This window comes from Lepidochelys kempii, chromosome 20, assembly GCF_965140265.1.
Source record: "Lepidochelys kempii isolate rLepKem1 chromosome 20, rLepKem1.hap2, whole genome shotgun sequence".
In the NCBI taxonomy this organism is placed as follows: Eukaryota; Metazoa; Chordata; order Testudines; family Cheloniidae; genus Lepidochelys; species Lepidochelys kempii.
In genome coordinates, this window is record NC_133275.1 from 12,527,569 (window position 1) to 12,545,250 (window position 17,682).

Here is a 17,682-nt window from a genome sequence, read left to right on the forward strand (position 1 = left end):
TGTGGCTAATAAATACAAGGGATCAAATGATTGACCAAACATTTGTTCCCACAGGGGGCATGGTATGGACGCTGTGGGGGGGGTTCAGTGGACTGCATTGCTGCCTTTCTCAGGAGCGCGTCTGTGTGCAGGATGAGGTGGGGAGCAGGCCACTGTGGGTGACTACCCAGTGCATCGTGGTCAGGGGGGCCTGCCCTGGTCAAGAGACATTTTCGAAACTTTTGACTGTGTTTTGACATTTTCAAATCCCCCCTCCCAATTTTCTAAGGAAAATTTCATCAAAGTCCACATGATTTTGCCAAAATTTTCGGTTTAACCAAAATGGCATTTTCTGATAGAAAATGGTTTCAGCTAAAATTTTCCAACCAGCTCTGAGGAGCTTTGTTCCCCCTTGTGACTCCTCTTTGTGACTCCGCTGCCCCCTCCCCACTCCCAGGTGCATTCCTGGGGCTCCAGCACTTTGGGACACAAGGCGCTGTTCAAACACAAATGATGACACTCCAGGTGTTTCTCTGCTGGCTGCAGGCATCCTCTGACTGCTGGGGGGCTGTAGACAGAACTGGCCCAGCTATTCACTGCAAACAGGTTACTCAACCCATTCTGCCCATGAACCCATCACAACCCCAGCAGATTTTCTCAGACACTGAAATTGTTGGCCGAAGGGGGTTGTTTGGGGAGCTGTTGTGGTTTTTCCACATGCCACGGCTTGCATGCTGGAGGATGTGGAATACAGATGGGAGAGCGTAGTGTGTGCTTTTCTCCTCTGGAGCAGTCTGCAGTGACTCTGGCAACAAGATGACTGCTAGCTCCGTGCCTGATCTGCGCAGGACATATGGCTGTGCCAGCCCCAGCCCTGGTTTTGTAGCTCAAGCTATCTACAGCAGCTCTTGCTTTTAGTTGGGATGTTGCCAAGATGGTGGCCATCACACCTGCTGCCCAGGGAGCTCTCACATGAATAGGTTCTGCAGCGGGCTCAAGAACACACTCCTTAGGTGCCCTAAATCTGACCCACCCCCACCCCACAGCCCCCAGGGCTCCCTGATGGCCACTGGGGAGGGGGTGGATATTGTCTGTTTCAGTCCCAACCCTCCCCACACAGAACCCCCACCTGGCAGGCTGAGCTGCTTTGGATTGGCCAACAAGCCTACACTGAAGGATTCTTGTCATTGGCTAGTTGCTTTGTTTTTAAACCTCATTGGCTGCATGGAGCTGGGGGGAAGGTGTAACAGGGGGACTGATGGGAGCAGCAAAGAGCTGGCCAGATCCAGCCAAGCCCTGCGCTCTAGGGATTACAGGTGCTGCTCGCCAAGGGCCATACATTGGCTGGAGCAGAGGGGCCTGCGGGGGCTTGTCTCAGCCCAGGTCCATATGGATGAGTTATTAAGCTGTTGTCCCCCTTATTCAGAGGCAAGGCTTTACTCTCAATCCTCCAGTCTGGCATAGGAGACACCTTGACAGATGCCCCCCACCCCAAACATCAGGCTAATGTCTCCTTACAAAGCCAAAGAGCTTTATTTCCAGATGCTCTGGGCAGGTCCCTGAGGTGCCAGCGGGAGATGCTCACGATGATGTGCCAAGGACAATGGTATGGTGGGAGGAGGGAGGGAAGGGAGGCGTCTGGCTTAGGACCCAGACTTCCCAAAGTGTCCACTCGTTTCTGGTTGCCTCAGTATTTGGACTGTGAGGATGCCTCAGCCAGAGGACAGAGGAACCCCAAATAAGAAGGCACTTTGGGAAGAAACCCTGACCCCTTCCAAGCCAGGGATTCTGAAGAACCAGTCACCACAGCTTCCATTGAATGGTGCCTCTTGTCCTGAGTAACGTCAATGTGGCCCGGCAACTATATTGGATTTACCACCTCAGCTTTCAGTCAGGAGGAGCAGGCCGCGCAGGCTGGCATGACTGGGAGGCCTCAGGGACCCCCGGAAGGGCTGGGACTAGATCTCCTCAGTGACAAACTTCATCTCGGCATTGTGGGAGCCGGAGAGAATGGTGCCGACCCGGCGCCGGAAGAGGAAGGGGAAAGCCTTCTTGAAGGACTTCCTAAAGCTGTCGCCCATGAAGGCGTAGACGATGGGGTTGATGGAGGAGTTGGCGTAGGACATACAGTTGGCCCATGTCTTGATCTTGTAGGTCTCGTAGTTGGCCTGGAAGCTATCATAGAAGCCCTGGAAGAGGAGGTAGAGCTGGATGGGGCCCCAGCACACAGTGAAGAGTACCACGATCACCACCACCATCTTGGACACCTTGGCCTTTGTGGCGACAGAGCGCTCGGACAGGTGCTGTACCTGCTGAGAAAGGGGAGCAGGAACATAGAGGCCTGGTTTAGAGCAGGGGGGCTAGGAGCCAGGACTCCCTGGTTCGATCCCTGGCTCTGAGAGGGAAGTGGGGTCTAGTGGTTAGAGCAGGAGAGTTGGGGGTGAGGACTCCGTGTCCTGTTGAGAAAAGTCCTGGGGCTGGGTGATGGGGCTTCCAGATATATTGGGCAGAGGGGTTCCCCAATACAGAGACACCCCAGTTTACTGCCCCTGGCTCACCTGGTAGTTGTGGTCGATGGGCTCCACAATGGGGCGCCCCACACGCTTGAGCATGACGGAGTAGCAGAGGCAGATGGTGAGCAGGGGCAGCAGGTAGATGGCCAGGAAGGTGTAGAGGATGATGCTGCGCTCCTGGCTTTTGCTGGCGAAGGCCTCGATGCAGTAGGTGCGCAGCCCATACCAGTAGCCCACCTCAGTGCGGTGGTACATGGCTATGGGCAGCGAGAGAAGGAAGGAACCTGGGGACAGGAAGGCAACAGGGTGAAAGGTATGACAGGGCCAGTGCTCTGGGGAGGCCTGGGGTCCAGCCATGGCTCTGAGCATAAGGAGAACTGATTTGGCACATTCATGAATGGCTGAGGCTGATCAGCGGAGAGGGTTAGCATCCGTCTCTGTTCAGCAAAGACCCAGGAGCGTAGAATAGCAGGGGGCTGTGGGTCGGGACTGAGGGGCAAAAGCAGAGCTGAGCTGGGGAGGCAAGGCCTGGAATAGCAGAGGATACAGGGTGGGATTGAGAGGTGCCAGGAGAGCTGTGTGTGTAGGGAGCCTGGGCTGAGGTAGCAGGGGGCTGTGGATTGGTTTGAGGTGAATTAGCAGATTTGTGGGTGCTGGTGGGTTAGAACCAGAACAGAAGGTGGAAGTTTCTATTGACCATCAGATGCCGAGGCACAAATATTAATTCCCTCTGCCTGTGTTCAGAGATCCCAGATAGGGTGACCAGACGTCCCGGTAAAATCGGGACTGTCCTGATATTGAGCAGTTTGTCCCGATATTGATGCCATTTGACCCGATATTTTGTTTCGGGCGCATCTTTTTGTTTTTTTCCCCTGAGGCGGCGGTGACAGGCAGGGGGAGCACCTTTTCAATTGTTATACTCACCCGGCACATCTGGGTCTTCGGTAGCACTTCGGCAGCGAATACTTCAGTCGCTGACATGTCCGGGGCTTCGGCGGCATTTCGGCAGCTGGTACTTCTTTCTTTGTCGGCAGGATTTATTTCCTGCCGCCAAATGTGCCGGGTGAGTGTAACAATTGAAAAGGTGCTCACCCTGCGGCGGTCCCAATATTTTGTATTTACCATCTGGTCACCCTAATCCGAGAGGAGACCTTGCGCTGGGTATGGAGCTGTGCTGCTGGGCTCAGGACTGGCCAGGGTCAGGCCAGGAATCCCTTGGGAAACCTTTTACAAGATCTTTGCAGGGTTGGTGTCCTGGATGCATGTTCAGGGACACAGCTCTCCTCCTTCCTTCCCTTCTTTCCACCACCCCTGGGAGGCCCTTTCCCCAACTCTTTGCTCTCCCCTGGGCCTGACACATCCCACTCACTGATCCAGATGGCCACGCTGACGCCCATGGCCACGCGTGGGGTGCGGTAGCGCAGCGACTGCAGCGGGTAGAGGGTGGCGTAGCAGCGGTCCATGCTCATCGCTGTCAGGGTGATGCAGGTGGCCTGCGCTGTCACCTGCAGAGAGCAAGGGCGGCCTGGTGATCCAAGGCAAAGGCAACTGGGGGGCCCTGGGCCCTTTGCCAGTCACCGCCCTTCCTGCAGGGCAGGGCCTTGGGACTGTACAGCATCCCAGGTATCAGCAGCTGTTGCATGTCCCTGCCCAGCACACCCATGCACACACTCACCCACGCATGTTTGCACCCCCAGCATAACCAGCCCCTCCCCCACCCACAGCCAGCCCCACCTGTTGCAAGTAGTTGACGAGTTTGCACATGAAGTCGCCGAAGATCCAGCTGGGCAGGGGGTAGAGCGTGGCGGTGAAGGGGACACAGCACACCAGGAAGATGATGTCTGTGGTCGCCAGGTTTGCTGGAACAGATGTGGAACTGGGATCAGGGGGCGGGGCCATTGCAGGGACTGGCCAGACAAGCGGGGGGCGGCTCTGTGGCTCAGGTGCCAGCCTGGGAGCCAGGAGTCCAAGGTTCAATGTCTGGCTCAGCCACAGACATGGGCAAATCGCTTGGCCTCGCTGTGCCACAGTTTCCTCCCTCTGCTATGGAGATAACAGACCTGCCTGTCCACATAGAGATAAACCACCAATAATTGATGGGCACTGGGTGATGGGGGCTGTATGAACCCCGAGCCTGGGCTGAGTCCCCCATCCCTGATGCACTCAGAGCAGCGCCTGGGAATGAAGGGTTGGGTGGGAGTGGGCAGTGATTGGGAATTATGGGCAGGGCGCCTGTCAGCCCCACATTCTCTACTCCCATTTGAAGATGCCAGCATCCCGCCTACTCCCCTTTATCCCCACTGTCTTCCGCCGGCCAGAGCCTCTACCCCACCATTTATCCCCTAGCTGCAAACACCTCTCTCTCTATTCCCCCAACTTCCCTACCTGCACCCTCCCAATCCCCAGCATGGCTCCCCCCATTCCTCCAAACCCCCATATTCCCACACTCTGCCCCAGATATGCTATAAGAATCTGAGCCACTCACATTGGGGGATTGTGCATCTGGAACCCCTGGAACAGATGTCCCAATGACTTGCTTTCCTCTGATCACACTCAGTGCTCTTGCTCAGGAAACCTGCCTACATTATCTTAATTGTCTGTCACCTTTGCTCTGTTTAATCATGGCTGGTTTCCTTGTCCATCCAAACAGTTTGGTGTTGTAAAGAGCTGGGTTTTTAGGGGAGCTGTGTCTCGGGAACCCCTTGCTCACATAATCCCAAATTTGGGTCACTAACTCTATCCCAAACCCCCATGAGGCATAGCAATTTTCAAGACAATTGGAGTCAGCGTGTGGATTTCAGAGGACTTAGAATAGTCCCTCTTTAAACAGAAAGCAAGGCTTGACCCCAACCACAGCAGAGTGGGCGCTCTGTTATAATGGGGGAACGCAGTGCTACAGGGAATTTACAGAGTCAGGGGTGTTGAGGGAGCCCTGGGCTGGGGTAGCAGTGGGCTGTGTCTCAGAATTGAGGGGCATTGGCTGGGGGAGCCAAGTGCCACCCTCTCGCTAATGGGCAGTGCATGTTGTTGAGCTGTGATGATGATCATTGGTGGAGAGGGGTGTTTCAGGCCAGGAGTGGTGTGCAGGGGCTGGCACTGGGGGGAGGAGCAGGGGGGAAGGCACCCAGGCACTGGGGGTGGTGGGGGTGGTGCTGGGGCACCCACCAGGAGTGTGGCGAGACTCCCAGGAGCAGGGGGGCTGGTGTGGGGCTGGAGCTGAGGCAGGGGAACCCACTGGGGTGGAGGTGCTCGGGAATGGAGGGGGGCGCTGATGCTGGAGCACCCATCAGGGGGAGGGAAGGTGCCTGGGGACAAGAGAGGGCTGGCACTGGGGCACTCAGCTGAGGGAGAGATGGTGTCCGGAGGTGAGAGTGGGCTGGAGCTGGGGCATGCAGCTATGGCAGGGAAGGTGCCAGAGGATGGGGGAGCTGCCATTGGGGCATCCAGCCAGGGGAGGGGAGGGATAGTGTCTGGAAGAGAGGGGGGGAGCAGGTGCTGGGGCACCCATCTGGGGGAGGGATGGTGCCCAGAAGTGAGGGGGGCAAGTGCTGGGGCACCCACCCAAGGGAGAGAAGGTGCCCAGGGGCCAGGGAGGGCTGGCGCACCCAGTCAGGGGAGGAATGGTGCCTGGGGTCCAGGATGGGGGGGATGGTGTTGGAGGAGCCAGCCAGGGGAGGGATAGTGCCCAGGGGCTAGGGAGGGCTGGCACATCCAACCAGGGAGGGACAGTGCCTGGGGGGGGGCAGGTGCTGGGGCACCCAGCCGGGGGAGGAATGGTGCCCGGAGGCAGGGGAATAGATGCTGGGGCACCCAGCCGGGGGAGGGATGGTGCCCAGGGGCTAGGGAGGGCTGGCACATCCAACCAGGGAGGGACGGTGCCCAGGGGGAGGGCAGGTTCTGGGGCACCCCGCCAGGGGAGGGATGGTGTGGGGACGCTCACCGATGTAGAAGTTGGTGGCTGTGCGCATCTGCCGGTGCTTGGACACCACGTAGATGACGAGTGAGTTGCCCACCAGCCCCAGCAGCATGATGAGGGCATAGAATAGCGGCACCAGCCAAGCATCCGTCAGGAATGGGGGTGATGTGTCCTCCCCACTGCTGTTAAAGATCCACAGCCCCCTCCTGCTCTGGCCCCCCAGTGAGCTCATGACTGGGTGGGGGGCAGCAGTGGGTACTGGTGTCCAAGAGCCGTTGTCCAGCCAGCTGCCCGACGGGGAGGTCTCTGCATCCATCCTCGGTGATCCTGCCATGTCTCCAAGCCCAGGGCAGGCGAGCACTGGAGCCAGGACTGGTCCCTGTTTCCAACGTGCCAGTCCTGGCCAGCTTCTTCCCTGTGGGGGAAAACATGTAAACAGAAGGGAAACTGAGGCAAGGGGTGGGGGTTGATCCAGCAGAGATGGGGCACAGAAGCCAGAGCCAGCAACATCACCCACCCCCCAAACACACACCCCCAGAAACAGGCCAGCTGCTCCCAGTGCCTTGGCTTAGTCCTGCAACTATCACCCCGAGACACCCCCTGCTGAGTTGGGCGCCACGCCCTGCTTCTGTCCACACACTGAGCTGCGCTCAGCTCCTGAGTACCCACTCCTAGTCCAGCCGGGCATCCTTGGGCCGTGCGCTGGGCCTGAGTTAGCCCCAGCTACTGGTGGGTCCCCTATGGAAGTGCGGGGGCTGGGAACCTGGACTCCTGGGTTCCCAACTCTTGGGGGAAGCAGTATCGGGGCGGGAGGGGGCTGGGAGCCAGGACTCTGGTTCGATCCCTGGCTCTGGGAAGGAAGCGGGCTCTAGCCGCCCCACAAGCTGCTCCCAGTGCCCTGTTCCCCTTCACCCCCAGCTCTCACCTGCGCTGTCCGGGACGGGGGCGGCTAGCGCCGGGCGCGCCGGAGGGCTCCGCGCAGGGCTGCGCTCTCCCACCCCGGACGCTGCGAGCGCGGGTCTGCAGCCAGGCTGAGAGCGGCTCCCTGAGCCCCGCGCAACTTAATGGGGAGAGTGGGGGGGGGGGGCAGCGCCAAGCTCTGATTGGCTGCGGGGTGGTGGGAGCCAGCGCTGAGGGGGCTCGTCCCGGCAGGGGGCTCCAGAGGGGCCCCCGGGGGGGGACGGACGGACGGACCAGAGCCCTCGCCTGGAATCCACGGGGACGGGCTCGCACCCCCTGCCCAGTCTCCATGGAGCGGTTTGCCAGCAGCTCCCTTCACGGACTGACCGGAGAAGTAGGAGCTTAGGGGGAAAGTAGGGGACGGAGTGCAGCTGGGACTAGTGGTTAGAGCGGGGGAGAGGGGCTGGGAGTCAGGACTCCTGGGTTCTAGTCCCAGTTCCGCTGCTGCCTGTGTTGTGAGCGACCTTGGGTAAGTCATGTCTTAGTTGGTCCCTTGGGACCATGCTCCTTGCCTGCTTGCTGGGGTCTGGGAGTGAAAATATTTGTAACCAAAGGCAAAGCTGCCCCCTTTGTCTGGGCACGTGGACTCATTTGGCAGAAAACATGCCCCCTCCCCCCCCCCCGTTGCCATGTGTGTTGCTGGGCATCGGGGAGGTTCTGACACCCCCCCCCCGCCCCCCAGTGCCTTGGCACTGCAGAGGGCAGATATCCGCGGGTCTGAGGGACAAACGGCCACTTTGGCGGATTTCACCAAAAAGCCCCATTCAGAGGGAAGCAAACAGCAGAAATGTGGGGGTGACATTTCCAGGAAAATGGGTCATAAATTCTCCCCAGTTCGGGGGCTCCCTGAGCTGTAATTATCAGCTGGGCCTTCACTGGCACCATCAGATATCAGTAACTCAATACATTTAAATGTAGTAGAGTAAAGGGGCCCCTTGCTGAGCCCCCACCCTGCTCCCTGCAGCACAGCGCCCCCTAGCACAACACTGGGGTATTGGGGTCAGCACCTCCTACCGAGCGCCTCTCCCTGCGGCACAGTGCCCCCTAGGACATGGGGGTCAACACTGGCTCCTAGGGAAAAGCACCCCCTGGGGAGTAGCCTACCCTGCTCCCTGCAATACAGCACCCCCTAGTGCCTTGAAAGCAGTACCTAATCAGCTGCTCTGCTGAAACCAAAATAGCTCACTCCGGTTGTGTTCCCATCACCAGCCACTTTATAACCTCATCCCAAAATGGGCTCTGCTTGGCCTGGCATCATTAGTCCTTTATCCACCTTCGCTGTGTCCAGGAGTGCAAGTACTGTGGTACCCTCCAGTATAAATACTGGCAAGAAATTTTGAGCAGGCATGGGGTACTGGAAAGATTTGGAGCTGCCCCCCCCCCAAAGGAGCAGAACATGGCTAGAGATGGCATTCATTCTTTATATGGTTTTAACGGCACAATACTTTGTTTAAGTTTGTTAGCATATGTACTGTGCTGTTATATTGGTCATGAGTCCTCGGGGGGCGGGGGGGAGGATGGAAGGTGTTTAAACAGTGTTTTTTATTCTGTTTCTCCCCCTTGGTCTGAATTATCCATGACATTCATACTGCATCATATCAAGTCCAAATCATTAGAAGAATGCCTCTGTTTGCACTGACCAGAGGATGCTTGGATTCTGATGCCAGCCCATTTCTGAAGCCTTACAGGTATCAGGTGTTGTCCCCAGTGTACATAGAATTCTTCTTTGCATCCAAACTAGTCTAACATGCGTTTTGTTAACTGGAACTGGAGCAGCAAACCAAAGAAAACAAATGCCTCCTTTTCCAGCTTTGTGGGTGAGAGAACTACAAGTGAAGATTATAATGCCAGGCACTGACGGCCTTAAACCAGCTGCCTCAGGAATCTGCCAAGAACTTTGCTGAAAATATGATCCTCATCTTAGCAACGGAGCTAAGACATCACACATCTGCCCACCTTTATTCAAATGATGCTCCTTCTGATATGACAGCTCAGGCATTGTCAGTTTCATCCAGAACAATTTACAAACTTGAAACCTAATCGTGTAAACCCTTAATCATTTGATCAATCCCATTGAAGACAATGGGACTATTTGCATGCGTATGGACCACTTTTGTGGTAAAAGTTTCAGGAGTCGGTTCTGTTCCTATAAAGGAAGTTGAATCCCACATTGAAATGCAATGTTTGGGTACAATACCATAAAGCGGTTTAGGATACAGTTCTACTTAAAATTTGTCTTTTAATAAGTCATACATATGCTGAAATGGCTCCGCACACAACTCCCATATTCCATATAAACAAACTGAATACTACATACGTGGGGGGAAAGTGAGTAGTTAAGCAAGGTGATGTTTGTATATACAAAAGGGGTGTCGGAGAGAATGGGGAGAGCGTGGGGGCCCTGGACTGGGGTGGGGCAGAGAGGAGTCACATGGAGGGTCACGTGGGGAGGTCAACCCCCCCCGCCTTGTGTCTCTCCCATGAGTGCAGTACCAGCAAGAAATTATTTCTACTTGCATCACTGGCTGTGTCCTACCCATGGCGCCATTTGTTTAGATGAAAACAACGTGTTCCTTTATTTTATTAGGGACAGAAATCACCCTCCCATCAGTAACTGGCAGGTTCTCCCTGCTTTCCATTTCTGCACTTCATTTTTCTGTCAGGCACCATCACTTTGTCACAAAGAAGGGTGCGAAGTCTGTGACAGTCATTAGCAGATTCACAGATTCGAGGTGCTTGGATTGGGCCTGCAGATTTCACCTGCCTTTTATCGATAGCCAATTTGCAGCATGTGTCAAGAAGCTCCACTCTTAAAGAGCCCTTATTGATTCTGTCTCCTGCCTCGTTAATTAATGGGCACTGTGTGCTCTGTAGGGCTTTTGTCCTGGCTTCTGCTTATAAAAAGCCTTTCTTATGCCTCTTATCCATTTTAGCTCAGATACCACAGTGACAGGTGCTAATACAAGAGAGCTAGAGAGACACCTAGATAGAAGGGTGCATAGGGTGTGTGTGTGAGAGAGAGATGGATGCATATGGGGATAGATGGACAGATGGATGGTGACAGACAGAGAGCACTCTCCTCTGACAACTTATTTCCACCCATAAAATTAATCACACAAATCACAACCAAAGCAAATCCAATTTTAATTTCCAGCTCAGCATTATTTCATCCTGGGCCAAGTTGGGAACATGCATAGACACTGTAAATCATCAGAACACGGTCTCCCACAGTATTCTTGTCAGCAAGTTAAAGAAGTATGGGCTGGATGGATGCACTACAAGGTGGGTAGAAAGTTGGCTAGATTATCGGGCTCAACGGGTAGTGATCAATGGCTCCATGTCTAGTTGGCAGCCAGTATCTAGCGGAGTGCCCCAAAGGCCGGTCCTGGGGCCGGTGTGTTCAATATCTTCATTAATGATCTGGAGGATGGTGTGGATTGCACCCTCAGCAAGTTTGTGGATGACACTAAACTGGGAGGAGTGGTAGATACGCTGGAGGATAGGGATAGGATACAGAGGGCCCTAGACAAATTGGAGGATTGGGCCAATAGAAATCTGATGAGGTTCAACAAGGACAAGTGCAGAGTCCTGCACTTAGGACGGAAGAATCCAATGCACCGCTACAGACTAGGGACCGAAAGGCTCGGCAGCAATTCTGCAGAGAAGAACCTAGGGGTGACAGTGGACGAGAAGCTGGATATGAGTCAGCAGTGTGCCCTTGTTGCCAAGAAGGCCAATGGCATTTTGGGGTGTATAAGTAGGGGCATTGCCAGCAGATCGAGGGACGTGATCGTTCCCCTCTATTCGACATTGGTGAGGCCTCATCTGGAGTACTGTGTCCAATTTTGGGCACCACACTACAAGAAGGATGTGGATAAATTGGAGAGAGTCCAGCGAAGGGCAACAAAAATGATTAGGGGTCTGGAACACATGACTTATGAGGAGAGGCTGAGGGAACTGGGATTGTTTAGTCTACGGAAGAGAAGAATGAGGAGGGATTTGATAGTTGCTTTTAACTACCTGAAAGGTGGTTCCAAAGAGGATGGATCTAGACTATTCTCAGTAATAGCAGATGACAGGACAAGGAATAATAGTCTCAAGTTGCAGTGGGGGAGATTTAGGTTGGATATTAGGAAAAACTGTTTCACTAGGAGGGTGGTGAAACACTGGAATGTGTTGCCTAGGGAGCTGGTCGAATCCCCTTCCTTAGAAGTTTTTAAGGTCAAGCTTGACAAAGCCCTGGCTGGGATGATTTAGTTGGGGATTGGTCCTGCTCCGGGCAGGGGGTTGGACTAGATGACCTCCAGAGGTCTCTTCCAACTCTGATATTCTATGATTCTATGAGAAGCGGTACACTGGGCAGGCAGGAATCTTGTCTCCTCGCCAGCCCCAATCCCAGCCTTTGTGTTTGAGCACGCTGCCCCTTCTCTAGCACATCGAGGTTAAAAATCTTGTCTTCAAGGCCTTTCACATGCTATCCGCGACCCACCCTACCTGTCATCTCTCATTCACTGTCGAGGGTCAGCGCCCGCCTCCAATCAGCCCATGATCTCAGCCTCCTTCACCTGCCGGCTAGGTTGTTGTGCTTTCTCCCCTGCTGCCCTCACCCCTGGCAGGCACTCCTGGAAACAGCTCTAAAACTCATAGCTTAGCCTCCTTCCACCCCTCCCTCAGACTCTCCTTTGCCACAGTGCCGAGGAAAAACTAGACACCAGGTAGGTGGCTGGCGCGCTGAGGTAATGGCCCATCCTGCTGACCAACAGTGTCTCATTGTTTCCGTGTACCCCCCCCCCCTCCTGTTGGTCTGTCTGTCTCCATCTGTTGTCTCTTGTCTTCGACTGGAAGCTCTTAGGGGAAAGGACCATCTTTTGGTTCTGTTTGTTCAGCACCTGGCACAATGGAGGTCTGGCCCCTGACTGGTGTGCTTGGGCACTACCCTAATATACCTAATAGATAACGTACAGCATCTACCACAATGGGGGTCTGTCCCCTGACTGGTGCTCCTGGGCACTACCGTAATACATCTAACAGATAATGTATGGTGCCAGCACAATGGGGTCCCGGTCCATGCTTGGGATCATTGGTGCTACCGTAATACACCTAATAAACAATGTACAGCACCTAGCATAATGGGATCTTGATCCATGACTGGGGCTCCTAGGTGTTACCATAATATTCCTAATAAACCATAATTATGAGCACATTTATACGCATATAACTGCGTCCACATGGGGGGGTGTTGTACCATTTTAGTAGTTAAAGCAGCACACCTTCTGTGCGGTGAAACTGTCCCAGATGCAACATGCCAGCAGAGCCATAGAGTGAACAAGCTGAAATGGGAGAGAAAACAGCTTGTCTTCCTCCTCCGTCCCAGTCACCACAGAGGCCAGGTGTAGTAGGCAGCTCAGCATTCTCAGACACAAAGGGGATTGTTCCCTTGTGCTGGGATTGGCAAACCAGCCAGAGAGTGGGAATTTCCATGGGAATCGGGTACCAATTTTGACTTGGCTACACGCAGAAGTTCCACAGGTTTGATTTAAATTGGTTTCAAACTGGTGTGAGCACCGTTCTGGTGGAAGACTGGCTTATTTCAATTTAGGGTCCATAGATTTTAAGGCCAAAAGGGAGAATGTTGAGCCAGTCTGACCTGCAAAATTCTCCTTGTCCCGGGATCTCTACATGCAGCTTCTCAGTCTGCCTGAGCTGCAGTGGATCTTTGAGAAAGATTTCTAATCAGTGCTGTCTCCTATGGAGTCCCCCACACCCTCCCCTGCAACACAGCGCCTCCTAGCACCACAAAGTGTCATTGCAGTCTGCGCTGACTGTGAGAGGAGAGCGCCCCCTACTGAGCTCCTCACCCTACTCCCTGCAGCACAGCACCCCCAAGAGCCATGTTGGGACATTGGGGTCAGCATTGACTGGGAGGGACGAGTGCCCTCTACCAAGGGCACCAGAATGGGGGGAGGGGGGCAGGAGGCCATGTGGGGAAGGGGTTGCATGGGAGCGGGGCCTTGGGGGGAAGGGGCAGCACAGGGGGGCAGGGCCACAGTTTGAGCAATGGTGGCCCCCCCCACGTTTAGGGAGTTTCCGTCACCCCACCCTCTATTGAGTCCCTGCCTCAGTCCCTGCAGCAGCCTGGGTTTTCCCAGTCCAAGTACTAACCCAGTCCGTCCTTGCAGAAACAACACGTCACCCACACAAGACAGATTGTCGCTGGCTTCCAGCTTGTCTGACGCCTCTTTTCAGGAGAGTGCCAGGTACAAGGGCACTCAAAGGAATGGGGATAGCTGGCTGGAGCTGCCTGAGCAGCGGCTGGCGGGGCCACAGCTGTCAGTTGCACCACACCAAAGAGAGAACATTGCACTAATTAGACCCACCTTCCTCCCCATCTGCCTGTGCTATGCTCCCAGGGCAATCACATGGAGTGATTTCCTTTGCAGCTGGTGCCAGGGACATCCCTGCTTCTGGATGGACAGGGGGTTCCCAGCAAAGGGCTTCAGAGGGACACAGGACCTGACTTTTCTTCCACATGGAGAGCAATCGGAGCAACACCATCAAAGTCAGCACAGTAGGCTCATTGTGTCTGGGGATTGTTTCCCCTTCCCCCTGAGCCCCCCCCGTTCGCTTCTCTTTTCCCCTCCCCTGTCGCTCACTGCTCCCCCCCACCACCATCTTTGGGATTTCACGACACCTGCGCTGCCTGGGACATCATTTTGTTCTGTCTGTGCAGCACCCAGCACCACGGGGTCCTGGCCACGGCTGGGGCTCCTGGGTGCTACCTTAATATGCCTAATAAATAAGAGACAGAGCCGAGCACAGTGGGGTCCTGGTCCTGGCCCATGACTGGGACACGACGGCATTACCGTAATACCCCTACTACACATGGTACACGACCGGGCCGCTAGGAGCTCTCTCTATATAGATAGTAACACTGGCAAGGTAGCACTATCCCGGCTCTCACAGCCCAGAGCCTGCTGCTTGAACTATAGCGGAATCTTCCTCCGCTCTCAGCAGTGTGGGGCTCTGACGCACAGTTGGGCAGTTGTGTCCCGGTCCAGCAGAGGTGACACCCGCTAAATAGCCATGTCGCAGCCCTGTGGGAGCTCCAATCAGCCTGTCCTTTGGCAGTTTCGAGAGCAATGACACAGCCTGGGCAGAGACACAATTACTGTGGTTATTATGGGCTGAGCAGGCTGATGGGGCCCTGCTGCATCAGCCGGTGAATGAGGGGACGAGATAATGGGTGCCCCTCCTCCCTCGCAGCTCCCCGGGATGGCTTTGTTCCTGCTGTGAGGGGCTAATCACATCCTGGCTGCCAGCAACTCCTGGGAAAACAAAGGACAGAGCCCTGGGCTGGCAGATAAAGGCTCTTATTAAAGTGTGTTTTGTTGCCTAGGCCTCTGCAGAGCAACAGGAGTGTGTGGGGGGGGGGGAGGAGGAGAGGGGTATGGGGAGAGAATAGGGCACACACACACACACAAAACCACAGAGACACCACACGCCCCTCTCCCAGCACGCAGCCGTGTGATCTGGTAGCTGGGTTGAACTGCCTGGCTGGAGAAGGGTTACTGACCCCTAGATCAGAGGGGGTGGGAGACTGGGGTCTCTGGGCAGAGCTAGTGGGGGGGGCGGGCGGGGGGCAGGAGGTGTCAGAGCCAGGCTCAGCTCCAGCCCTTGTCCTTGTCCTCCAGCAGGGGGTGAGAACAGGGGATGGCAGCAGCAGCAGGTTTAGCTCTCCGAGGAGGGCAGCCTGGGAGGGGCATGAAGTGCCCCCTTCTGAGTCCCCAACCCGGATCCCTGGAGCACAGCACCCCCTAGCACTGGGGCATTCAGGGCACCACTCCCTGCCAAGGGAGAGCGCCCCATTGAGCCCGTCCCCCTCAGCACAGAACCTCCGAGCACTATGTTGGGTCAGCTGGGGCAGCACTGATCGCCAGGAGACAGCACCCCGAACCGAGGTTATCCATGTACTGACCAGGTCCAACCCTGCTGGGTTTGTGGATCCTGCCCAAACCCCAGCGCAGGGTGTGACTGGAGATGCGAAGCAGCCGTTGTAGGACAGTATGGTGCCAGCACCCCGCATGCCAGCATGGGCGGGGGGGCAGAGATACCAATGTTCAAAGGGCCAGGACCATCCCACCCTAAACTGAGCGGGGCTGACCCCACATGTTCACCACATTTTCAGCCTGAGTAGCTTTTATTCCTCCACCACCCTGGGAATGATGCCCACAGCCCCGAGGGGCTCCCAGCAGCCCTGCCCACAGGCTCACTCATGATGAGATTTCTGAGCCGGCGATAAAAGCCCAGAGCACCACATCCAAGGAGTTAGAAAAGGGAGCGCCGTTACCATCAGAACCCAATGACCCTCCCATCTGGACTTCCAAATGCATCTGGCACGGTGCATGGAGCCATCAGCCAGCAAGGGGCAGGGTGGGGGATGGGGAGCTAGTCGAGATGGAGGATTTCAGCTCTGGACTCAGTAAGGGGAAACCTACCACTTGGAGCCTAAAGAGATGGACGTGTGTGCACATGGGGCTAAACCAAATCCACTCTCACACTGCTACAGCAGGGCAACTTCTGTGTGTAGCCAAGACCTCAGAGTGATCCTGACATGGGGAAAGGGGGCTCGGGTTCTGGGGCCCATTCAGTCCTGCGAGAGGGACACTCATGCTGTTTGTGGTTGTGGGTCTTTCTGTGTGGAATGGCCATGAGACCCAGCAAACTCGTTCTGCCCCCTGCTCCCCAAGAGGCTGCATCATTCCAAGACAAACCCCCCAGGGTCTGGCCTATACTGGGAAATGCCCGAGCCTCTGCCTCCTCCCAATCCTGAGCCGCAGAGCCAATTACACTGAGATGGCCCGGAGAAAATCACAGTAATGAGGGGATAATGGGGAGTGAAAATGAAGGAAAATTCGTTGTCCTTTTACTTAGGGCTGGATCCTGCAGCAAGCTGAGCACTTCCCAGCAGTTGTTGAGTGACCCCTGCAGCCCGTGAAGCACCACAGAGTCGGTGCCTATGCTGTGGGGCTGAGTCCTGCCCCCACCACTGGGGATAGAAAATGCGGAACTCACAGCGTGGTTCCCATGCAATTGCTGCTTGTGGTATAGAGTCTGTTAGAGGCTTTCCCTTCAGCCTTCCACTTCCCTGGTTCTTGTCATGCAGACAGCAAGCAGCAAAACACCAGACGTCCGAAGTGCAGACAATGCAATGTTTATTGGCGTTAGTTTCCAAGCAAGCATATTCCGAAACCCTTCACACCAGTCGGGCTTATCTCTATATGCCGATATAGAGTCTGTTCCCTACGTCCCCCTTCCCAGCTCCGATACCACAGAGCGTTTACCCCGTGTCCCCTTTCTTAGCTCCAACGCCGCAGAGCCTTTACCCCGCGTCCCCCTTTCCAGCTCTGACGCCGCAGAGCCTTTACCCCGCGTCCCCTTTCCAGCTCCGACGCCGCAGAGCCTTTACCCCGCATCCCCTTTCCAGCTCCGACGCCGCAGAGCCTTTACCCCGCGTCCCCTTTTCCAGCTCCGACGCCGCAGAGCCTTTACCCCGCGTCCCCTTTCCAGCTCCGACGCCGCAGAGCCTTTACCCCGCGTCCCCCTTTCCAGCTCTGACGCCGCAGAGCCTTTACCCCGCGTCCCCTTTCCAGCTCCGACGCCGCAGAGCCTTTACCCCGCATCCCCTTTCCAGCTCCGACGCCGCAGAGCCTTTACCCCGCGTCCCCTTTTCCAGCTCCGACGCCGCAGAGCCTTTACCCCGCGTCCCCTTTCCAGCTCCGACGCCGCAGAGCCTTTACCCCGCATCCCCTTTCCAGCTCCGACGCCGCAGAGCCTTTACCCCGCGTCCCCCTTTCCAGCTCCGACGCCGCAGAGCCTTTATCCCGCGTCCCCTTTCCAGCTCCAATGCCGCGGAGCCTTGCCTGTGCCCTATTCCCTGTTCCCCACTCCCATTCCCCCATTAGCAAGCATGATTCCAATTTCCCAGTTTATATAGTAATATTCTCAGCTATACCTTAGCCAATAATTTTACTAAAAAGAAAAGGAGTACTTGTGGCACCTTAGAGACTAACCAATTTATTTGAGCATGAGCTTTCGTGCTCATGCTCAAATAAATTGGTTAGTCTCTAAGGTGCCACAAGTACTCCTTTTCTTTTTGCGAATACAGACTAACACGGCTGTTCCTCTGAAACCTGTCAATAATTTTACTGAAATTTAACTAACCAATCCTAACATATTGTAACATAATTCTCTAACCAATTATATCCCACTACCCTAATTAAGTTACCCCTAGCAAAATTAGTTATACAGCAGACA

At 55.3% G+C, this 17,682-nt stretch overlaps 1 protein-coding gene across 1 annotated transcript; it reads right to left on the reverse strand.

The window, feature by feature from the left end:
- Positions 1-1,494: 1,494 nt before the first annotated feature.
- Positions 1,495-6,742, reverse strand: LOC140900899 (G-protein coupled receptor 54-like). The gene is made up of 5 exons (XM_073318845.1): positions 6,433-6,742; positions 4,227-4,351; positions 3,862-3,997; positions 2,538-2,776; positions 1,495-2,291 (listed from the first exon to the last, which is right to left on the reverse strand). The coding sequence occupies exons 1-5, from the start codon at positions 6,740-6,742 to the stop codon at positions 1,938-1,940; spliced, it is 1,164 nt and encodes a 387-aa protein (XP_073174946.1). The 3' UTR covers positions 1,495-1,937.
- Between the last annotated feature and the right edge of the window lie 10,940 nt (positions 6,743-17,682).

What these genes read in the sequence shown, in the direction of transcription:
- LOC140900899 (XM_073318845.1), bottom strand. Translation starts at nt 6,742, where the DNA reads ATGGCAGGATCACCGAGGATGGATGCAGAGACCTCCCCGTCGGGCAGC. An exon ending in AGCCACCAACTTCTACATCG is followed by an intron (nt 4,352 to 6,432) that starts GTGAGCGTCCCC and finishes CATCTGTTCCAG; the next exon opens with CAAACCTGGCGACCACAGAC. An exon ending in CAGCGTGGCCATCTGGATCA is followed by an intron (nt 2,777 to 3,861) that starts GTGAGTGGGATG and finishes TCCTGTCCCCAG; the next exon opens with GTTCCTTCCTTCTCTCGCTG.